Below are 22,735 nucleotides of genomic sequence, written 5' to 3'. Positions count from 1 at the left end.
CTGGAGATGGACTTGTAACCTTGAGATTGTTGATATTTTTCAACAATTAAGGTTCTCAAGTCCTCACACAGTTTCTTCCTCTCTTTCTGTTCCCCATGATTAGTGGGACAGACACACAGACACACAATACAAAGATTGAGCCAACTTCTCCCCTTTTTATGGTGTTTCAGGCGTGATTTTCTTATTGGCCACACCTGTTACTTGCCATGTGTGAGTTTGAACGAGGTGCCATCAATTTTGTCCGGCTAATTTTCGGCCATGACTGTATATAGCACAGTCACATGCTATGTCTGTGTGATACCGGAGTATAACATGTTTTAATATAATCTGTCTGTATAATGTTTGCATGTGCTGCATATGTATGTTTAGGGTCTATACATATACTGTATATACAGTGGGGCAAAAAAGTATTTAGTGAGTCAGCAATAGTGCAAGTTCCACCACTTAAAAAGATGAGAGGCGTCTGTAATTTACATCATAGGTAGACCTCAACTATGGGAGACAAACTGAGAAAAAAAAATCCAGAAAATCACATTGTCTGTTTTTTTTTTTTCATTTTATTTGCATATTATGGTGGAAAATAAGTATTTGGTCAGAAAAAAATTTTCATCTCAATACTTTGTGATATATCCTTTGTTGGCAATGACAGAGGTAAAACGTTTTCTGTAAGTCTTCACAAGGTTGCCACACACTGTTGTTGGTATGTTGGCCCATTCCTCCATGCAGATCTCCTCTAGAGCAGTGATGTTTTTGGCTTTTCGCTTGGCAACACGGACTTTCAACTCCCTCCAAAGGTTTTCTATAGGGTTGAGATCTGGAGACTGGCTAGGCCACTCCAGGACCTTGAAATGCTTCTTACGAAGCCACTCCTTCGTTGCCCTGGCGGTGTGCTTTGGATCATTGTCATGTTGAAAGACCCAGCCACTTTTCATATTCAATGCCCTTGCTGATGGAAGGAGGTTTGCACTCAAAATCTCACGATACATGGCCCCATTCATTCTTTCATGTACCCGGATCAGTCGTCCTGGCCCCTTTGCAGAGAAACAGCCCCAAAGCATGATGTTTCCACCACCATGCTTTACAGTAGGTATGGTGTTTGATGGATGCAACTCAGTATTCTTTTTCCTCCAAACACGACAAGTTGTGTTTCTACCAAACAGTTCCAGTTTGGTTTCATCAGACCATAGGACATTCTCCCAAAACTCCTCTGGATCATCCAAATGCTCTCTAGCAAACTTCAGACGGGCCCGGACATGTACAGGCTTAAGCAGTGGGACACGTCTGGCACTGCAGGATCTGAGTCCATGGTGGAGTAGTGTGTTACTTATGGTAGGCCTTGTTACATTGGTCCCAGCTCTCTGCAGTTCATTCACTAGGTCCCCCCGCGTGGTTCTGGGATTTTTGCTCACCGTTCTTGTGATCATTCTGACCCCACGGGGTGGGATTTTGCGTGGAGCACCAGATCGAGGGAGATTATCAGTGGTCTTGTATGTCTTCCATTTTCTAATTATTGCTCCCACAGTTGATTTTTTCACTCCAAGCTGGTTGGCTATTGCAGATTCAGTCTTCCCAGCCTGGTGCAGGGCTACAATTTTGTTTCTGGTGTCCTTTGACAGCTCTTTGGTCTTCACCATAGTGGAGTTTGGAGTCAGACTGTTTGAGGGTGTGCACAGGTGTCTTTTTATACTGATAACAAGTTTAAACAGGTGCCATTACTACTGGTAATGAGTGGAGGAAAGAGGAGACTCTTAAAGAAGAAGTTACAGGTCTGTGAGAGCCAGAAATCTTGATTGCTTGTTTCTGACCAAATACTTATTTTCCACCATAATATGCAAATAAAATGAAAAAAAAAACAGACAATGTGATTTTCTGGATTTTTTTTTCTCAGTTTGTCTCCCATAGTTGAGGTCTACCTATGATGTAAATTACAGACGCCTCTCATCTTTTTAAGTGGTGGAACTTGCACTATTGCTGACTCACTAAATACTTTTTTGCCCCACTGTAGTAAATGTATAATAGTGTGTATAGTGTATAATGTGTGTAGTATATGTATGATAGTGCGTATAGTGAGTGTGTGTCATTGAGTATACATATTATATGTATAATTGTGTGCACTGTAATGTGTGTAGTAAAACAGTGTGTGTATATGTATGATAGTAGGTGTATAATGTGTGTCACTTATGTATGTATAATGTACATTATGTGTGTCCAGTATATGTAAAACGGTGTGTATAGTGTATGTGTATAATAAGTGTTATATATGCATGATAGCATGCATAGGTGATGGGTATAATATAGGTATGAAAGAGTTAATGAAATGTTTATAATATGTCTAGTATATGTATGATAGTGTGTATGAGATGGGTATCTACTAGAGTATGTAAACATTTTGGTAAAATTTGTGTATCATAGGTTTGCATAGTGACATGACTATCGTATGACTATACCCTGAGAGCACTTCATATGTGTCTGATTGGGCACTGAAAATCCACTACAAGTTCTTGTCTAATACATGTAGATGGGTTTTTAAACCCCATGAATGTGGAGCAAAAAAAAAACAGAATGGCATTTAGAGCACAATGCTGAGTTCCAAGTCTCATGCCTATTATGTTGTAAAATTATAGCCGATTTCCCCATCTATAATGCAAAGGATTACATCTGATGCAAAACCCTGGAAAATTCTGAGACAGAGGTTTTCTGAACTTACCCTAAGTATACGCTTCCACAGAGATTATTTCTCACATGGTTTTCATTGCTTAATCTGCACTGAAACTCATACGAAAACTGCGTCCAATTATTCTAAATGGTGAATCCACGCTGTCATTCAGGTAGACAGAGATATTTCCGCCACGGATTTGAAAAGAACTTCAATAAGTGACGTGTAATGGTTTCCAGATTCCACATCACAAATGTGCCCCATGCACTACTCTCGGCCCAGGCAGCCATCTTACCATGATGGATGATCCCGTTCTCCAGTAAGGCCTGGCCCAGGTTAACGCCTTCTTCAGGTTTACTGATCTCTCCATTCTCCATCAGCCAGGAAACAAGTTCACTACAACAAAAAAAAAAAAAAAGAAGACAGGGGTGAGTGGTGGGATGGACAGTAGTTCTCACATGATCTTCATGCAGGAACCATGGCACCCTCTGCTGGTTCAGGGTCTTTACAGACCATGATGTATAGTATATATTTATATGTGAACTTTAAGCATTGAATAACTGTCAAGCTGCAAACTGAGTGGAAACAGCAACAAGAGAAGATGATGGGGCCCCACTAAGCAGGCAGATAATGAGACTACCAACGCAATAGAACAATATAGTGCCACCCCACAAGATGATGGGGCCCCCACGAGAGAAGAGGACAAAGACTACACCTCCAGAGAAGATTACTAGTATAAATTGATGGAATGTGCACTACAAGAGGAGGCAATGGGGCCACCACAACAAGAGTAGAAGGGGACCCCAAAATGAGAGAATATGATGGAGCCCCTTCCACTAGAGAATACTGTATAACAAGGCCTTCAACACGAGAAGAGATAGAGGTCTCCATGTTATGAGAACTTGATAGGGGTCTAACCATGTGGGAAGATATTGGGGCTAACCTCACAAATGAAGGTGAAAGACCCTCATTACAATAAAATATGATGGGGGCTCCCAGTATGTGGGAAGAAAAGGATGATGCTACCAGCACAAGAAAACATGATGGGGCTCCATTACATGGGAAGATGATGGAGCTCCCATTACATGGGAAGATGATGTGGCTACTAGCACACGAAAAGAATATGTGGACAACGCCACAAGACAATGGGATGCCCACTGTGAAAAAAAAGATGTTCCTACTAGCACTAGGGACAATGAATGGGGCCCCATTACTAGAGAATTTGATGGGTAGATGACTGGGCTTCCATCACAACAGAAGAATATGGAGCCACCCCCACAAGACGATGGGCCGCGTCTCCTCCTCTATAGAAGATTACAAGAAAATATGATGGGAACCTCACCATTCTTGGATGATGGTGCTGTCATGCCTGGAGGAGAGTGAGATAGTGATACTCATGTATATAATAATAATAATCTTTATTTTTATATAGCGCTAACATATTCCGCAGTGCTTTACAGTTTTTTCACATTAGCATCGCTGTCCCCAATGGGGCTCACAATCTAAATTCCCTATCAGTATGTGTTTGGAATGTGGGAGGAAACTGGAGTGTCCAGAGGAAACCCACGCAAACACGGGGAGAACATACAAACTCCTTGCAGATGTTGTCCTTTGAGAGATATGAACCCAGGACCCCAGCGCTGCAAGGCTGCAGCGCTAACCACTGAGCCGCCGTACCACGTATACAGATTGATATACACAATGTATTGATCCCGGCTATACATAACACTGTAATTGCAATGTTGCACCAGGATCCAGCACAATATATGTTGTTGCAACGAGTGGTGCTAAGGAATCCATTACTTGTAAGCACTCGAGCAGCCGAGGAGGAGACACAGGCAGCACAAAAAACACACATTTCACTTCAGCAAATTGCATTTTTTCTTTTAAGGCAAAGGATGGATGAGACCGCAATCACCATGAATCTGACACCCATCACTCCTGGATATGGCGTCACTTGCCCTAGGGTCACACTGCACATTTCATTATCCACCCCTGGGTCACACAGCCATGCAGGAGTTAACTGTGTGGCCAGCGGAGGTGAGGTGAAGAGACATCCTCTGCAGAGAATGGGGCTTCTCTGCTTTCTCTCAGCTGTTCGATCACGGACTCTCCATGAGTCAGATGTATAATAGGACGAACCTTAAACAAAATTAACATTTTGCTGATTCTCCTCTGAGAGAATGAGAAACAGATCAACATCTCAATGTGTTTAGCCTGTGGATACAGAGCTCCACCATTGCACCCTGGGGGATGGGAGAAGTGGGCTGTGCAGGGTCCTGGCTCCAGCAAACAGATCATTTATACTGTACACCCTCAAATAAGCATCTGGGCCCTATGTCCTCACATCCAGATATCACCACCCATCCCCATTACTGACAATGGTTCGTTCCAGGATCAATGATCTCTATGTAGACGTTTCAGCCCAGGAGGGTGGAGCACTCATCATTTAAAGGGCCAGTCCATTTACATTTTTATTAAGTGGCAGAAAGAAGAAAGTGATAAATTAACGAGGAACTTATAGTTTATTTACTGAACCAGCTTCTTGAATAGAGGCCTATTGTTAAGTAGAGTCACTTCTCCCTGTGTGTCCAGACCCCGGGACCTGTACAATGAACAGATTTTGGTCTTTTAATCTAAATTAAACACCATCCCACTGACGCGTGTGCAGACTGTGGGTACGGTAGAAGCTGCTTAGTGTCCTGTGTGCTCCGCCATGTTGTACCATCCCTAGATTTATTTCTTGTGGTTTTATTCTTGCAGGGTGAGATCATGGGGGTGAGAAGACTATGTCAGGGGCACTCTCTGGACTTGTCCCTCACAACCATGAATGGAGTGGCCTGTCAGAGGCGGCCTCATTACATATGCACATCGCAGCGGCTCCACCACCCTGCAGAGCTTTTCAGGTCACGACCATGAATGGAGCTTTTCAGCAGCAGAACTTACTTTCCATGGAAGCATTTGGGGATGGTGCTGAACTTTCTCCTCCGGTCTTTGATGAGACTGGACTTCTTGCTGACCATGTGGTACAGTTTCTCCCCTTTCTCTGCGATCATGACATAAGCATCTCTCTCCATTCCAAGCTTCAGACCTGTAAAGCAACAGCAGTGTTACCTTTGCATAGAAGCTGCACACAAAGTACACGCACTGTAGAGTGCAAGCTCCTGGGGTCAGGGATGGTATCTCAGTTAAGTTATCAGTGGACCTGAATCGTATGATCGTGTGCAGGTGGATCACCAGCTCTGACGCCAAGGAGAAAAACTGGGTCTCTGACACTTCCACCACTGCTACATATTTAAAGGATGTAAATGTCAATTCCCAATAAGACTCGCAATAGACCAACTAAACACTTCCCTTATGGCCTGTATCTGCTCTGCACATGCTTCAGCTCCGCATGCTCTATCCCCGCATTCTACGCTCCACACTCATTCTTTTCGCGGATTCTGTACACATCCACATGTCTAGTCCCTGCTCTGTATCCTCTATGATGCTTCCCAGCTCTGTGCACACCACACATGTTCCACACGGACTCTATATACATCCACATGTCTAGTCCCTGCTCTGTATCCTCTATGATGCTTCCCATCTCTGTGCACACCACACATGCTCCACACGGACTCTATATACATCCACATGTCTAGTCCCTGCTCTGTATCCTCTATGATCCATCCCAGCTCTGTGCACACCACACATGCTCCAGACAGACTCTATATACATCCACATGTCTAGTCCCTGTTCTGTATCCTCTATGACGTGTCCCAGCTGTGTGCACACCACACATGCTCCACACGGACTCTGTACACATCCACATGTCTAGTCCCTGCTCTGTATCCTCCATGATGCTTCCCAGCTCTGTGCACACCACACATGTTCCACACGGACTCTATATACATCCACATGTCTAGTCCCTGCTCTGTATCCTCTATGATGCTTCCCAGCTCTGTGCACACCACAAATGCTCCACACGGACTCTATATACATCCACATGTCTAGTCCTTGTTCTGTATCCTCTATGATACATCCCAGCTCTGTGCACACCACACATGCTCCACACAGACTCTATATACATCCACATGTCTAGTCCCTGTTCTGTATCCTCTATGACGTGTCCCAGCTGTGTGCACACCACACATGCTCTACACGGACTCTATATACACCCGAACTCTGTACACATCCACATGTCTAGTCCCTGCTCTGTATCCTCTATGATGCTTCCCATCTCTGTGCACACCACACATGCTCCACACGGACTCTATATACATCCACATGTCTAGTCCCTGTTCTGTATCCTCTATGATCCATCCCAGCTCTGTGCACACCACACATGCTCCACACAGACTCTATATACATCCACATGTCTAGTCCCTGTTCTGTATCCTCTATGATGCTTCCCAGCTCTGTGCACACCACACATGTTCCACACGGACTCTATATACATCCACATGTCTAGTCCCTGCTCTGTATCCTCTATGATACATCCCAGCTCTGTGCACACCACACATGCTCCAGACAGACTCTATATACATCCACATGTCTAGTCCCTGTTCTGTATCCTCTATGATGCTTCCCAGCTCTGTGCACACCACACATGTTCCACACGGACTCTATATACATCCACATGTCTAGTCCCTGCTCTGTATCCTCTATGATGCTTCCCATCTCTGTGCACACCACACATGCTCCACACGGACTCTATATACATCCACATGTCTAGTCCCTGCTCTGTATCCTCTATGATCCATCCCAGCTCTGTGCACACCACACATGCTCCAGACAGACTCTATATACATCCACATGTCTAGTCCCTGTTCTGTATCCTCTATGACGTGTCCCAGCTGTGTGCACACCACACATGCTCCACACGGACTCTATATACATCCACATGTCTAGTCCCTGCTCTGTATCCTCTATGATGCTTCCCAGCTCTGTGCACACCACAAATGCTCCACACGGACTCTATATACATCCACATGTCTAGTCCTTGTTCTGTATCCTCTATGATACATCCCAGCTCTGTGCACACCACACATGCTCCACACAGACTCTATATACATCCACATGTCTAGTCCCTGTTCTGTATCCTCTATGACGTGTCCCAGCTGTGTGCACACCACACATGCTCTACACGGACTCTATATACACCCGAACTCTGTACACATCCACATGTCTAGTCCCTGCTCTGTATCCTCTATGATGCTTCCCATCTCTGTGCACACCACACATGCTCCACACGGACTCTATATACATCCACATGTCTAGTCCCTGTTCTGTATCCTCTATGATCCATCCCAGCTCTGTGCACACCACACATGCTCCACACAGACTCTATATACATCCACATGTCTAGTCCCTGTTCTGTATCCTCTATGATCCATCCCAGCTCTGTGCACACCACACATGCTCCACACGGACTCTGTACACATCCACATGTCTAGTCCCTGCTCTGTATCCTCTTTCATCCGTCCCAGCTCTGTGCACACCACACATGCTCCACCCGAACTCTGTACACATCCACATGTCTAGTCCCTGTTCTGTATCCTCTATGACGTGTCCCAGCTGTGTGCACACCACACATGCTCCACACGGACTCTGTACACATCCACATGTCTAGTCCCTGCTCTGTATCCTCCATGATGCTTCCCAGCTCTGTGCACACCACACATGTTCCACACGGACTCTATATACATCCACATGTCTAGTCCCTGCTCTGTATCCTCTATGATGCTTCCCAGCTCTGTGCACACCACAAATGCTCCACACGGACTCTATATACATCCACATGTCTAGTCCTTGTTCTGTATCCTCTATGATACATCCCAGCTCTGTGCACACCACACATGCTCCACACAGACTCTATATACATCCACATGTCTAGTCCTTGTTCTGTATCCTCTATGATACATCCCAGCTCTGTGCACACCACACATGCTCCACACAGACTCTATATACATCCACATGTCTAGTCCCTGTTCTGTATCCTCTATGACGTGTCCCAGCTGTGTGCACACCACACATGCTCTACACGGACTCTATATACACCCGAACTCTGTACACATCCACATGTCTAGTCCCTGCTCTGTATCCTCTATGATCCATCCCAGCTCTGTGCACACCACACATGCTCCACACGGACTCTGTACACATCCACATGTCTAGTCCCTGCTCTGTATCCTCTTTCATCCGTCCGAGCTCTGTGCACACCACACATGCTCCACCCGAACTCTGTACACATCCACATGTCTAGTCCCTGCTCTGTATCCTCTTTGATCCGTCCCAGCTCTGTGCACACCACACATGCTCCACACAGACTCTGTACACATCCACATGTCTAGTCCCTGTTCTGTATCCTCTATGATCCGTCCCAGCTCTGTGCACACCACACATGCTCCACACGGACTTTGTACACATCCACATGTCTAGTCCCTGCTCTGTATCCTCTATGACGTGTCCCAGCTCTGTGCACACCACACATGCTCCACACGGACTCTATATACATCCACATGTCTAGTCCCTGCTCCGTATCCTTTATGATGCTTCCTAGCTCTGTGCACACCACACATGCTCCACACGGACTCTATATACATCCACATGTCTAGTCCCTGCTCCGTATCCTTTATGATGCTTCCTAGCTCTGTGCACACCACACATGCTCCACACGGACTCTGTACACATCCACATGTCTAGTCCCTGCTCTGTATCCTCCATGATGCTTCCCAGCTCTGTGCACACCACACATGTTCCACACGGACTCTATATACATCCACATGTCTAGTCCCTGCTCTGTATCCTCTATGATGCTTCCCAGCTCTGTGCACACCACACATGCTCCACACGGACTCTATATACATCCACATGTCTAGTCCCTGTTCTGTATCCTCTATGATCCATCCCAGCTCTGTGCACACCACACATGCTCCACACAGACTCTATATACATCCACATGTCTAGTCCCTGTTCTGTATCCTCTATGACGTGTCCCAGCTGTGTGCACACCACACATGCTCTACACGGACTCTATATACACCCGAACTCTGTACACATCCACATGTCTAGTCCCTGCTCTGTATCCTCTATGATGCTTCCCATCTCTGTGCACACCACACATGCTCCACACGGACTCTATATACATCCACATGTCTAGTCCCTGTTCTGTATCCTCTATGATCCATCCCAGCTCTGTGCACACCACACATGCTCCACACGGACTCTGTACACATCCACATGTCTAGTCCCTGCTCTGTATCCTCTTTCATCCATCCCAGCTTTGTGCACACCACACATGCTCCACCCGAACTCTGTACACATCCACATGTCTAGTCCCTGCTCTGTATCCTCTTTGATCCGTCCCAGCTCTGTGCACACCACACATGCTCCACACAGACTCTGTACACATCCACATGTCTAGTCCCTGTTCTGTATCCTCTATGATCCGTCCCAGCTCTGTGCACACCACACATGCTCCACACGGACTTTGTACACATCCACATGTCTAGTCCCTGCTCTGTATCCTCTATGACGTGTCCCAGCTCTGTGCACACCACACATGCTCCACACGGACTCTATATACATCCACATGTCTAGTCCCTGCTCCGTATCCTTTATGATGCTTCCTAGCTCTGTGCACACCACACATGCTCCACACGGACTCTATATAAATCCACATGTCTAGTCCCTGCTCCGTATCCTTTATGATGCTTCCTAGCTCTGTGCACACCACACATGCTCCACACGGACTCTGCACACATCCACATGTCTAGTCCCTGTTCTGTAACCTCTATGACGTGTCCCAGCTCTGTGCACACCACACATGCTCTACACGGACTCTATATACACCCGAACTCTGTACACATCCACATGTCTAGTCCCTGCTCTGTATCCTCTATGATGCTTCCCAGCTCTGTGCACACCACACATGCTCCACACGGACTCTGTACACATCCACATGTCTAGTCCCTGCTCTGTATCCTCTATGACGTGTCCCAGCTCTGTGCACACCACACATGCTCCACACGGACTCTATATACACCTGAACTCTGTACACATCCACATGTCTAGTCCCTGCTCTGTATCCTCTATGATGCTTCCCAGCTCTGTGCACACCACACATGCTCCACCCGAACTCTGTACACATCCACATGTCTAGTCCCTGCTCTGTATCCTCTTTGATCCGTCCCAGCTCTGTGCACACCACACATGCTCCACACTGACTCTGTACACATCCACATGTCTAGTCCCTGTTCTGTATCCTCTATGATCCGTCCCAGCTCTGTGCACACCACACATGCTCCACACGGACTCTGTACACATCCACATGTCTAGTCCCTGCTCTGTATCCTCTATGACGTGTCCCAGCTCTGTGCACACCACACATGCTCCACACGGACTCTATATACACCCGAACTCTGTACACATCCACATGTCTAGTCCCTGCTCTGTATCCTCTATGATGCTTCCCAGCTCTGTGCACACCACACATGCTCCACACGGACTCTGTACACATCCACATGTCTAGTCCCTGCTCTGTATCCTCTATGACGTGTCCCAGCTCTGTGCACACCACACATGCTCCACACGGACTCTATATACACCTGAACTCTGTACACATCCACATGTCTAGTCCCTGCTCTGTATCCTCTATGATGCTTCCCAGCTCTGTGCACACCACACATGCTCCACCCGAACTCTGTACACATCCACATGTCTAGTCCCTGCTCTGTATCCTCTTTGATCCGTCCCAGCTCTGTGCACACCACACATGCTCCACACAGACTCTGTACACATCCACATGTCTAGTCCCTGTTCTGTATCCTCTATGATCCGTCCCAGCTCTGTGCACACCACACATGCTCCACACGGACTCTGTACACATCCACATGTCTAGTCCCTGCTCTGTATCCTCTATGACGTGTCCCAGCTCTGTGCACACCACACATGCTCCACACGGACTCTATATACACCCGAACTCTGTACACATCCACATGTCTAGTCCCTGTTCTGTATCCTCTATGATCCGTCCCAGCTGTGTGCACACCACACATGCTCCGTTCACACTCTACACACACTGCACGTTTTGTCCTCACTTTGCACATGCTCAGTCACTGCTCTGCACACAATCCAAGTGTTGTGTCACCACGCTGCACACGCCACATGTTTCTTCTTCGGTCTGAACACTTCTCAAGCTCAATTCTCCACAGCAGGTGAATTGACATTTCTGTTAATGGATTATGTAACCTTCTTCAGCTTGTTCCACAGGAGACAAGGTAACAAGCTGCAGACGATACCGTGAAGTGGAGCTGGGGACATTACAATGCTTGTTCATTTCTCTTTCTATCACGACATTAATTATGTATCAACATCAATCAATAAACATTAGGGATTATGGTTAAAGCGATGGATCGGGAGCTTCTGCATAGAACGCTGACTCCGCAGGAATATACCACTTGGAACTTTCCAGAGGGAGATATGCCAAAGCCACCCTCCTCGCTATGTACAGCTGTGCTCCACTATCTTCAGGATTTTAATGAGTTGCCAGCACTGAATCACTACTATGGGCCCCTGGTAAGGAATAACCCAGGGACCACATACATAGCGCAATAACCTCAAGTGCATCTCCCCATGACTAACGTGGTGATAATCGCGAATCTATGGTAATGAAACGGTAGGGAGGAATAGTCTATTATGGCCGCAGGCACCAATCATATGATTCTATTATGGTTGTAGGCACCAAATTGATGTCAACCTGATCTTATGCACTCATCTACAGGATATACTCACTTTCCCGCTGCTCCCGCTCTTTCAGGACGGCATCCATCCATTTCTGCTTGTCCTCAGGGGTCTTTGCCATGCAGACAAACCACTTGTTTTTGGCCGTATTATGGATCTTCCAGCCGTTGGTGACGGTGTAACCATTACTGTGATAATCAGCTGCCGGGAAGATAAGAATATCAAAACCAATGCAACATGGTGTTCAAAAAGGCCTCTGCTGCATCCTCCCTGCAAACCACCTGGAGGTGCTGTGCTTACAGAACTGCAGATCATAAGATATGGGGTCAGCAAGACTTTGGCCTGGTGAAATAATGACTTTGACCATTTGTACCCACACCAGTGAAAACATAACCTCAGTATGACTACCAACTAATACTATCGTCATACTCATGTTCCTTTTCCAACAGTTTCTATTGCGTAATCAATTTTAGTATATTCATGCCCAGAAAATTCAGAATTATACTGGATGAAGGAGTCGCTCTACATCATGTAATAAAATGTACCAGAAACTGGATCTTCAGGGGTGGAGCTAAGAAAAAGAGTGTGTATTTACTCTGTCCTGCCTCCAAACAGCCACTATTGTAAAGAAACCAAATTTTCTCTGGTAACAATCCAGAGTTTGAGATGTGTAAGCTCCCAAACAATTGCCATGTGGATGGGAGTCAGGACCTATGATATGAAGTCAATATATGGGGTTATGTATACATAAAACCTAATGTGATGTTTCTCGGCATTTCCACACAAGCAGATGCTATTCTCCAGTTATATAACTATGAAGATACATGAGGATGCAGCAAACTCAGTTGAATCTGTAGATACATATATATAAGAGCAGATACCCCAAAAAATGACCAAGAGATGGCACCACAACCCATGCCAAGAAATGACCCGCAGATGTCATCTCAGTCTGTGCCAAAACATGACCAACAGATGATTCCTCAACCTTTGCTAAATATCAACTAACACTATTATCTCTGCTAAGAAACAGACAACTGGAAGTACCTTAGCCATTAACACAACTTTAACAACTTATAAATCACCTGCATGGCCTCCACTAATAGCACCTTAACCTCTGCCAAAAGCCACCCACCCCAGCAGAGCTCAGACATCACATATCATGTTTTATCTTCTCCAGGACTGTGTCATTGGTCCAATAAAAGACGGGGAGAATGACGATGACAACAACGATGGTGATGACGACAACGATGATGATGATGACAAAGCTGTACAAATTACACTCTCTCGACATTAACACTTGATTAAATCATTTTAAAAGGTGGAAATTTATCATGGTCATTTCGGCAGTATTTTAACGTACAAAAGTTGCATATACTGCACAACAATTTTGTGCTAACTTTGCAACTGTCACAGTCCAATTCTTGGATCTGTGCCAGATTCGGGATTCCCTCGTTTAAACCTTTTTTTTTTCCTTTCAGGCCGGGGAGCTTAATATGGGTTTTTGCCCTCGGTGGCCATAGGTGTTATTGCATGTCTGTTGGTTTCCCTGCTGATGAGAACACTCCCTTTTCCTATATAAGGTCACAATGTGTATCAGCAGGTGTTGGTAATAGCAGGTCCTTTTTGGATTCCAACCATGGTGAAGTGAGCAGCTGGCTATGAGGTGTGGAGCCACTGCTGAAACCTGGTGAAATGAGCAGCTGGCTCTGAGGTGTTTAGCCACTGCTGAAACTGGTGCTGAACTCTGCCTGCCTGGTGTCTGCAGCAGAGAAAGATGGTGAAGGTAGCAGCTGGCTCTGAGGTGTTGAGCCCCTGCTGAAAGTTAATCTGGTGATGAACTCTGCTGCCCGGTGACAGCAGCAGAGAAAGATGGTGAAAGTAGAAGCTGGCTCTGAGGTGTCGAGCCACTGCTGAAAGCTGATCTAGTGCTTCACTCTGCTGCCTGGTGACTGCAGCAGAGAAAGATAAGTGTTTTGGTGTTTTCTCCTTTTTCCTTCATGTTTATTAGTGCAGCGGTAGGACCAGTGTCCGCACTGTCCAGTTCCCTAGCAAGGGATACTGTAGGTGCAGGGATAGTGAGGGATTCAGGTATCCTGCTCGGCGACAGAATACCAGAGCCTGTATAGGGAACTTTAGGAGTGTTCATGGACACTGCCTCAGGGGAGTGCAGGAGGTCTACACGTTCCCGTTCCCTATTGCAGGGCCCACCGTTGTAACGGTTTCCCTGGTGTCCCCCTTTTGTCTTGTTGTTTCAGTTACCGACCTGCGGGTCGTGTCACACAGGACAGGTACACGTGACAGTAACGTTTTACCCCTCTTGCCACATTTCAAGAGGGAAGAGGATAGAGTTTAGCCAAAGTTATGTCAAATCTACTATAATTTATCAGAAATTGGCATCAATTTTAGCACAAATCTACATCTGATCAATGCAGGGTTACATGTTACTTTCTGGTGTACAAATATCCAAAAATACAACAAACTTATTAGGAGGAGTGTGCCCTTATGAAGCTTTGGCTCACTTTACTACATAGTAATGGACTTTAAGAATGGCGTGTGAAATGCCAATGTAAAGAGTTAAATTGCGAACAGAATCCCGGTAAGCAGAGGAGACCTCAATTGCAAGCCGTGCTGTCCATCTCCCAGAATACAGCCACCCTTGATCCCACAGTAATCCTGGAGAACAAGAGTCAATGCCATTAGCCCCAAAGCCATTGAAAAGACAGAGATCTTTTGCCCTCGAGTATAATGACTGGACATATGGGATTCTGGGACCAAACACCAGGAGCACAAGACATTTTATAAGCTGATCCTGTTAATTGCCCCTACCTGTTCCATCCTCTACATTTTCCACCTCCATGACCTCTGTATTGATCCTCCCTCGGAAGATGTATAATGAGCCGTTGATTGATTTGGTTCTCTTTGTGGATTTTTTTCCCGCAACCCTGGAAGGAAATAGATCATGAATGAAAGATAGCACAAAATTAAGTAAGACAAAAATGTACAGACGCCCCACATATCATTTAAAAAGGGAAATGTCTGGACAAAGTTACAAGAGAAAAACGGAGTCAGCACATCACACAACTGAAGATCTGTTACAATGGTGACTGTCAAATTGGCCATAAATATTAGTCAAAGTTGATTGAACCCTCTGAGTTTTGCAACGGAGAGGGGGATCCGACTATCTGCTCGCAGCAGATCAGGGGCTACCGTTAATGTACATGCTTAATATAAACCGGTCAAGAGTTCTTATGAGGAATTGGGGAAGAGATTTCTGTATAAGGGGAGCTTTAGAGATTATCAACTTTAACCATTTCTCACCTGGATTTTCTCTTGCAATAAACCAACAGGTTGTCAAACAGGAAGAACATACGTTCCTGGATATTTCCAGCTGATATCTTGAGCAGTGTCCCCTGAAGGAGCAGCTGAGTACAGATGTCTGTAAGGTTTGAGCCCTATACCCAGAAAAAAAATGTCTATATTTCATTCAATATAAACATGTCACATCATTATCTACTAATGACACTGCAATGGAAAATAAAAGATGGAAAGGAAAGAGAAAAAACTGATGTATGTATACATTGCACAGTACTACCTCTCCTGTCCTGTATACTGGGCGTAAATCTCAGTATCTGTATTATTCTGTATATATACACTGCACAGTACCACTTCTCCTGCCCTGCATACTGGGTGTAATTCTCAGTATCTGTATTATCCTGTATATATACACTGCACAGTACCACTTCTCCTGTCCTGTATACTGGTGCAATTATCAGTATTATCCTGTATATATACACTGCACAGTACCACTTCTCCTGTCCTGTATACTGGGTGTAATTCTCAGTATCTGTATTATCCTGTATATATACACTGCACAGTACCACTTCTCCTATCCTGTATACTGGTGCAATTATCAGTATTATCCTGTATATATACACTGCACAGTACCACTTCTCCAGTCCTATATACTGGGTGTAATTCTCAGTATCTGTATTATCCTGTATATATACACTGCACAGTACCACTTCTCCTGTCCTGTATACTGGATGTGATTCTCAGTATTTGTATTATCCTGTATAAATCCACTGCACAGTACCACTTCTCCTGTCCTGTATACTAGGTGTAATTATCAGTATTCTGTATATATAGACTGCACAGTACCACTTCTTCTGTCCTGTATACTGGGGCTAATTCTCAATATCTGTATTATCCTGTGTATATTATACTGCACAGGACCACTTCTCCTAAACTCTATGCAGGGTGTATTTTTCAGTATGTGCCCTTATTCTCTATATTTACACTGCACAGTACCACTTCTCTTGTCATCTATATTGGGTGTATTTCTCAATATCTACTATTATCTTGTATCTATCAACACCGCACAGTACCACTTGTCCTATATGATGGGTGTAATTCTTGGAATCAGCTTCTGTTCAGTATCACTGCAAAGTACCTTTTGCTCTGTATTTGTGTACGGTGCACAGTACCACTTTTCCCACCTTATGTATATATTACAGACCTCCCATCCTTCTATGTGGGACTGTAATTGCTCCAGGGCCTCAAGCTTCTCCATCTGCCTCTTGGTTTCATTGATGTTGGTACACACAGTTTTCATTACTTGCAGGGCACTATGTACTGGCTGATGGTCCGGGTGTTTTGCTGGGGTTCTTTTTCCCAGTTCCTTTATTAAATAAATACACTGTAAATAATTTCCTCTCCCTTCAAAGTTCATTGTGTCTTTTTCCATTGTTAAGCAAAAGCTAGTGACAGACAACGATGCAGAGCTCATCATATGTTTCCCCTCATTCCTAACCAAAAAAGCCAGAACATTCTTTGCCCAGAGGGGAGATACCTGGACAACACGGAGGTGCAGCAGTCACGATATCAAAGTGCCTTGAATTGAGGGGGTTAAATGGCAGGGGTAAGTGGAATAAGTGCGACGGCAGCTCTGGATGTGACTAGAGTACTGACTACCAGGATTCCCAATGACTCCTCACCACCTGTGTTTGTTTGCCTTAAATTAATATTTGGCGCAGAACGTGCTGAATATTTCCTGCGTGTAACAGATTGAAGTATCAGCGCTGATAAACACAGCTGAGCGGCCGCCGAGCTGCAGTAGAAACAGGAATTAAAAAAGCAGAATTTTTTTGTGATGGGATCCGAAACCAACCTCATTTCCTGTGATTTATTTATAAAAGCCAAGAACATCCCTAATCCTGTACCGGAGGATTACTCAATGTCACCAAGTCACTGACACTATGAAGAGTCACAATTTTCAGGGGAGCGCCACATCTGATTGAGGCAGGAAGATACCTGGGTATTTTCTTATTCCACAAGTATAACCAGCCAAATTCTAGAAAGTTCTCTACAGTACTTTACTGGAGATTTAACAAATTTCTGACTTCTAGGTGCTCAGCAGTAAATTTGCCTCGAGAATCGTGCTCTGGCCATGACATCCCCACCTAGAGTACTACTCCAGAATTTTTATGGTCTGTCAACAGTCTGTCTGCTATAATAATTAGGATCCTTGGGGGTGGGTACATCATTGTGAGCCCCACCCACCATCTGACAACAGCTCACTCATGTCTAATAATCAAGGCATATTCCATGTGGCAGTTATGCCCCACATAACGCATTGTGTTGCATCTGTCTTTGTGGAGGGTTGACCCTATGAAAGCTTAGTCTTCTGTGGACACTAGGGCATGTTTAAAAGCATCATAAGGAGGCTATATGTACCCCAACCTCCACAATACTGCACACAGGAGTAGCTTGGAGTCCTACCTTGAGGAGCAGTGGATACTTGCAGATCCTCTGTATTGGGGTGAGCAGGTAGCCCTCCAGGGGGATGTCTGTCGTCTTGCGGCCACTGAGTAACATGCAGCTCTATAGAGACAAAATTATCAGAAGAAATGATTGCACAATTTTTCTATTCTTTAATGGGATACATTACCTAGGCTTAGAAAACAGGTCTCTGTTTAATATTGGCTCCACCCAGAGCGAAGTAGAATATATAGTGGCGACATTGATAAAAATCAGTGTAAAATATCAATGTTGTCCCATCAGATTGTGTATTTCCACAAAATCTCCAATCTGATTGGTTGGGTGATGAAGATTCCGTTGGCTTCGTTGATGGTCATTATTGTGTTGTAGGTGCAGCCATGGCTGAATCTGGAGCAAAAACTAAGGATTTATAAAAACAAGAAAATTGCATCTATTTTGTTGGCTGTTTATCTATGTGACCCATGGAGCAATATAACATGATATCGGGATCAGTGCTGATAAACTAAAACCAATAACTTGGGCACTGATAGAACGCAGGAAATTTTAAGGAATAGAAGCCCCTGTTATGCTGTTCTGCGCTTTGACAATAATAGCCGTAGTCCCTGTAGCTCCTGTGTCCAAGATTCATCCATTGAAAGTGGCAGACTAATGTTGTGAAGGACCACAAGTTGCAGCAATTGTGGAAAGACCCCCGAATGTAGTGCGGACATGTGAGACTCACCAGCAGGAAAGCTCGGACACTAGGGACTTTGTTCAGCTCCATCAGCAGCCTTAGGGCTTTCTCGTGGTTGCTGCAGTATTCCTCGTAGACGCAGAAACGATCCTTCTGCAAGGAAAAAAAAAAATACAAATTAAATAGTTTAATATGCGAAAGGTACAAATAACGGGGAGTCCTTCCCCTATGCAACACTTTCCGTACTCCTAACCTCTTTTACATCAGGAGTCCTAAGTGAGAGCCACTGAGGAAGGGGTGAACAAAAGTTGTTAGAGTCTGACAAAAGAAGATTTTTCAGAGCTTATTTGAATGGCGAGGTGTTTTTCTTTGTATGTCAAGAGGTCAGAGATGATTTTTTATTTTTTTTTTTTGGGGGGGGGGGAGGGGGGAATTATGACAATAAAATCGATTCAGACAATGGATCCAGTAAACTCGCCTGTCCTGTGATCAATAATCATGGATTAGGTTCTAAAAATTGGAGGTGACAACAGAGACCTATTCTGTTCTGGCTCTGTGGGGGGGGGGGGGGGGGGGCGACACCATGATGACAGGGCAGGCGTATGGGATGTGAGGCAGAGCGCCACCTTTATGAACCCAGGAAATTAGTCTGCAGTGATCTACATGCTGGTCGCCATCCCTGCTCCTTGACTGTTGCTACCAGCACTCCCCTCTCATGGCCACTGTGTGGTCAAAGGGCACCACGCACCCTGTAATTTCCAGAAGGGCAGTTGCGGCTGTGCGAGCTCAGTGGACATTACACCCTTTAAAAAAAAAGGCCCTACAGCACACGGCCGTATTTTCACAAAATCATATGAATTCTCAAGTAATTAATGATCTCAGATTTGTGCCATGTTTCATGTGGGACTTTCTGCTCTTTTGCGGCACTCCATCTCAGCTGTGATCTCAAGCTTCAGGCCCATATAAAATCCTTACATCTTAGTGGTCTCCACACCCTTATCAGCGCCATTTCTGCTTGTATTCATGAGTGAAGTCACCCACGATCAGTTTGCACCCACATACATTGACGCAGGGGTGACAGCACGCACATCATGATGACTGTGCATAGGCAGGACAATGTGTGGACAGACACATCCAGGTGACATCACCTCCTCACTCACTGGTTTTCCTCTCCGTCTCCATCTCGGGGGTCAGGCAAAATCTGCCTGAGCGGCCTCTTCATATCGGCATTGTCGTCATTGTTTCCACAGGAAAAAGACAAGAGAAGGAAATCTGACAGGAAATAGATCGGTGTACACTGGAGTGCATGTATGTGTGTAGCGTACAATATTTATATATATGTACAGTGTATGTGTAGAGCACATTTGTGTAGGGTATACCTGTGTAGTATATAGTTTTGTTTATACAAGGGTTTTCCTGTTCTTATAGGGATGTGCACATTGTACATACAGACTAAAGGCAGAAAAACCAAGGAGTGATACACAAGGAAACAAAGGGTATGGAAACACGTGTGAAACAAGCCAGAATCTATATAAACCTAAGATTCCTTACTGTCCCCCTCTTTTACTCTGATGATAGCTTTACACCCCCTTGGCAATTTCTCATGCAGCTTCATCAGGAATGACCTGCAATGGCTTCCAAAGAACAAGTATGTCTTGTTAAGATATAATTTATGGATTTTTTTTCCTTCAGAAAATGTTTGCGATCATCGGGTGTTCTGCAGAGGCAATGTTGGTTCACAGCTCCGTACAGTGCTTATTACACAACTGTTCTAAGCCAGAATATGTCAATTACCTCTCAACTTAGTAAAGAGAGACAACAGTCCATCACTACTTTTAAGACAAAAAAAAATAAGTCAATCGGAAAATTGTCAGAACCTTGAAGGTATTGTCAAGTGCAGCCATGATAACTATAAATCGCTATGATCAAACTGGCTTTCATGATTACAAACTCCAGGAAAGGAAGACTAAGGCCGGTTTCACACTAGCGCATTTTCAGCGCGCGCACGGCCGGGGGTAGCTCCGCCCCCGATCCGGCTCTCTGCCCGGCGTGCCCGCCCCTTCCTTGTAGCGCCGCCTCCTAGCGGACAGCGGCGCCTGCGATCGGCGCACCCTATCTTTAGCATAGGGTGCGCCGATCGTGCGCAGGCCGTGCGCTAGTTGCGCTTTGACCTGCGCTGCGCACTTTTGACGGTGCGCCGTGCGCGCCAAAATCGAACTTTTCGGATTTTGGCGCGCACGGCGCACCGTCATAAGTGCGCAGCGCAGGTCAAAGCGCAACTAGCGCACGGCCTGCGCACGATCGGCGCACCCTATGCTAAAGATAGGGTGCGCCGATCGCAGGCGCCGCCGTCCGCTAGGAGGCGGCACTACAAGGAAGGGGCGGGCACGCCGGGCAGAGAGCCGGATCGGGGGCGGAGCTACCCCCGGCCGCGCGCGCGCAGAAAATGCGCTAATGTGAAACCGGCCTTAGAACAACCTCTACTGCAGAGGATAAGTTCATCAGAGCAACCAGCCTCAGAAACCACAATCTCACAGCACCTGTGATAACAGCCCTCATAAATGACAATATCAAGAGAAAACTTGGCACTCAAATTTTGATTTTTATGAAAATTTTAATACAGTCCAAAATCAACAACATTTCGGTCCCAAAGTGAACTTTCATCAAGTACCGACTGCTCAGTGTGAACACACTCCAATATGTTGGGATAGAAACCAGCCGTGTAGACTGGGGTGCACCTTCAAGAGGTATAGTTAAATGATCAGTGGGTAAATTGACCCAAATTGCTCATTTGTATAAATTGCATCTAATGAGCATCCACTACCATGGGTATCAAAAAATTTTCATGGATGGCATAAGGCACTTAAATATGGCCAGATGTATTCAGGAGAAAACGTCCTCTAATAGGATAATGTAAAAGTGTTTAAATCTCTCATATTGGGAAAAGTCTTTACTCATGTATGGTCTCACTGTGTCCCTAGGCAGTATTAGCGTCAGCCCAGTGGTGGTTCAGTGGGCGGTGTGTCAGGCTCATCAGCACGGTGTCCACCGCTTGCTGTGGACCACTGAGCAGTCGGTACTTGATGAAGGTTCACTTTGGGACCGAAACATTGTTGATTTTGGACTACATTAAAATTATCATAATCATCAAAAGTTGAGTGCCAAGTTTTCTCTTGATATTACTCACGGGTTGGGATCCTACTTAGGCACCACTCACAGCAGTGCCACGTTATATTTTCTATACTCATAAATGACAAGACATGAAATAATAACAAACGGATAAAGCTTGCGAGTTGGCACATTAAGGGATATTTGATATATATATTTTCAGTGAACTCTAGACATGAAGTAGTAGACATAACTCACCATCAACTTCAAGAGAAACCTTTGAGAAGCAGGACTTTATGGTCAAATAGCTGCGAAGAAGCCACTACTGATGACCACAAACAAGAACAAACATATTTGGGCCAAGCAACGTAAGGACTGGATTTAGATCAGATCAGTGGAAATTTTTATTCCGGTCCGACAAGTCAAAATTTGAGCTACAGTGGGTACGGAAAGTATTCAGATCCCTTTAAATTTTTCACTCTTTGTTTCATTCAAGCCATTTGATAAATTCAAAAAAGTTCATTTTATGCTCATTAAGGTACACTCTACACCCCATCTTGACTAAAAAAAAACAAAAAAAAAACAAAACAGAAATCTAGGAATCAATAATACTGCAGAGTTTTGGCAACTTTCAGAGTCAGGAAGCAAGAAACAATCCGGATGGTTACAGATCCAGCAGGGTGAACACATGCTCCTGCACAGCTGCCAGGACGTCACCTCTGACCCCCACCAACAGAGTAGCTGCACAGAGAAACAAGTGCACACCAGCGTTCGCTTCATACAGCAATTCTACCCTG

General features: G+C 45.1%; 1 protein-coding gene across 1 annotated transcript in view; it reads right to left on the bottom strand.

Moving 5' to 3' along the window:
- The window catches only part of PREX1 (phosphatidylinositol-3,4,5-trisphosphate dependent Rac exchange factor 1), a 180,816-nt gene that overhangs the window by 77,481 nt on the left and 80,600 nt on the right, over positions 1–22,735 (bottom strand). Inside the window, exons 4-11 of the mRNA XM_073580534.1 lie at positions 18,879–18,983; positions 18,158–18,259; positions 16,896–17,057; positions 15,698–15,831; positions 15,206–15,321; positions 12,431–12,580; positions 5,603–5,747; positions 2,952–3,052 (exon numbers count right to left, since the gene is read on the bottom strand). Of these exons, the coding sequence (XP_073436635.1) occupies positions 2,952–3,052; positions 5,603–5,747; positions 12,431–12,580; positions 15,206–15,321; positions 15,698–15,831; positions 16,896–17,057; positions 18,158–18,259; positions 18,879–18,983 (1,015 nt within the window). The remainder of the gene's footprint in view (positions 1–2,951; positions 3,053–5,602; positions 5,748–12,430; positions 12,581–15,205; positions 15,322–15,697; positions 15,832–16,895; positions 17,058–18,157; positions 18,260–18,878; positions 18,984–22,735) is intronic.

This window comes from Dendrobates tinctorius, unplaced genomic scaffold (assembly GCF_039654945.1).
Source record: "Dendrobates tinctorius isolate UK_male_01 unplaced genomic scaffold, ASM3965494v1 ptg000065l, whole genome shotgun sequence".
NCBI classification, from domain to species: Eukaryota; Metazoa; Chordata; class Amphibia; order Anura; family Dendrobatidae; genus Dendrobates; species Dendrobates tinctorius.
This window is presented reverse-complemented; position numbering and strand designations above follow the sequence as displayed.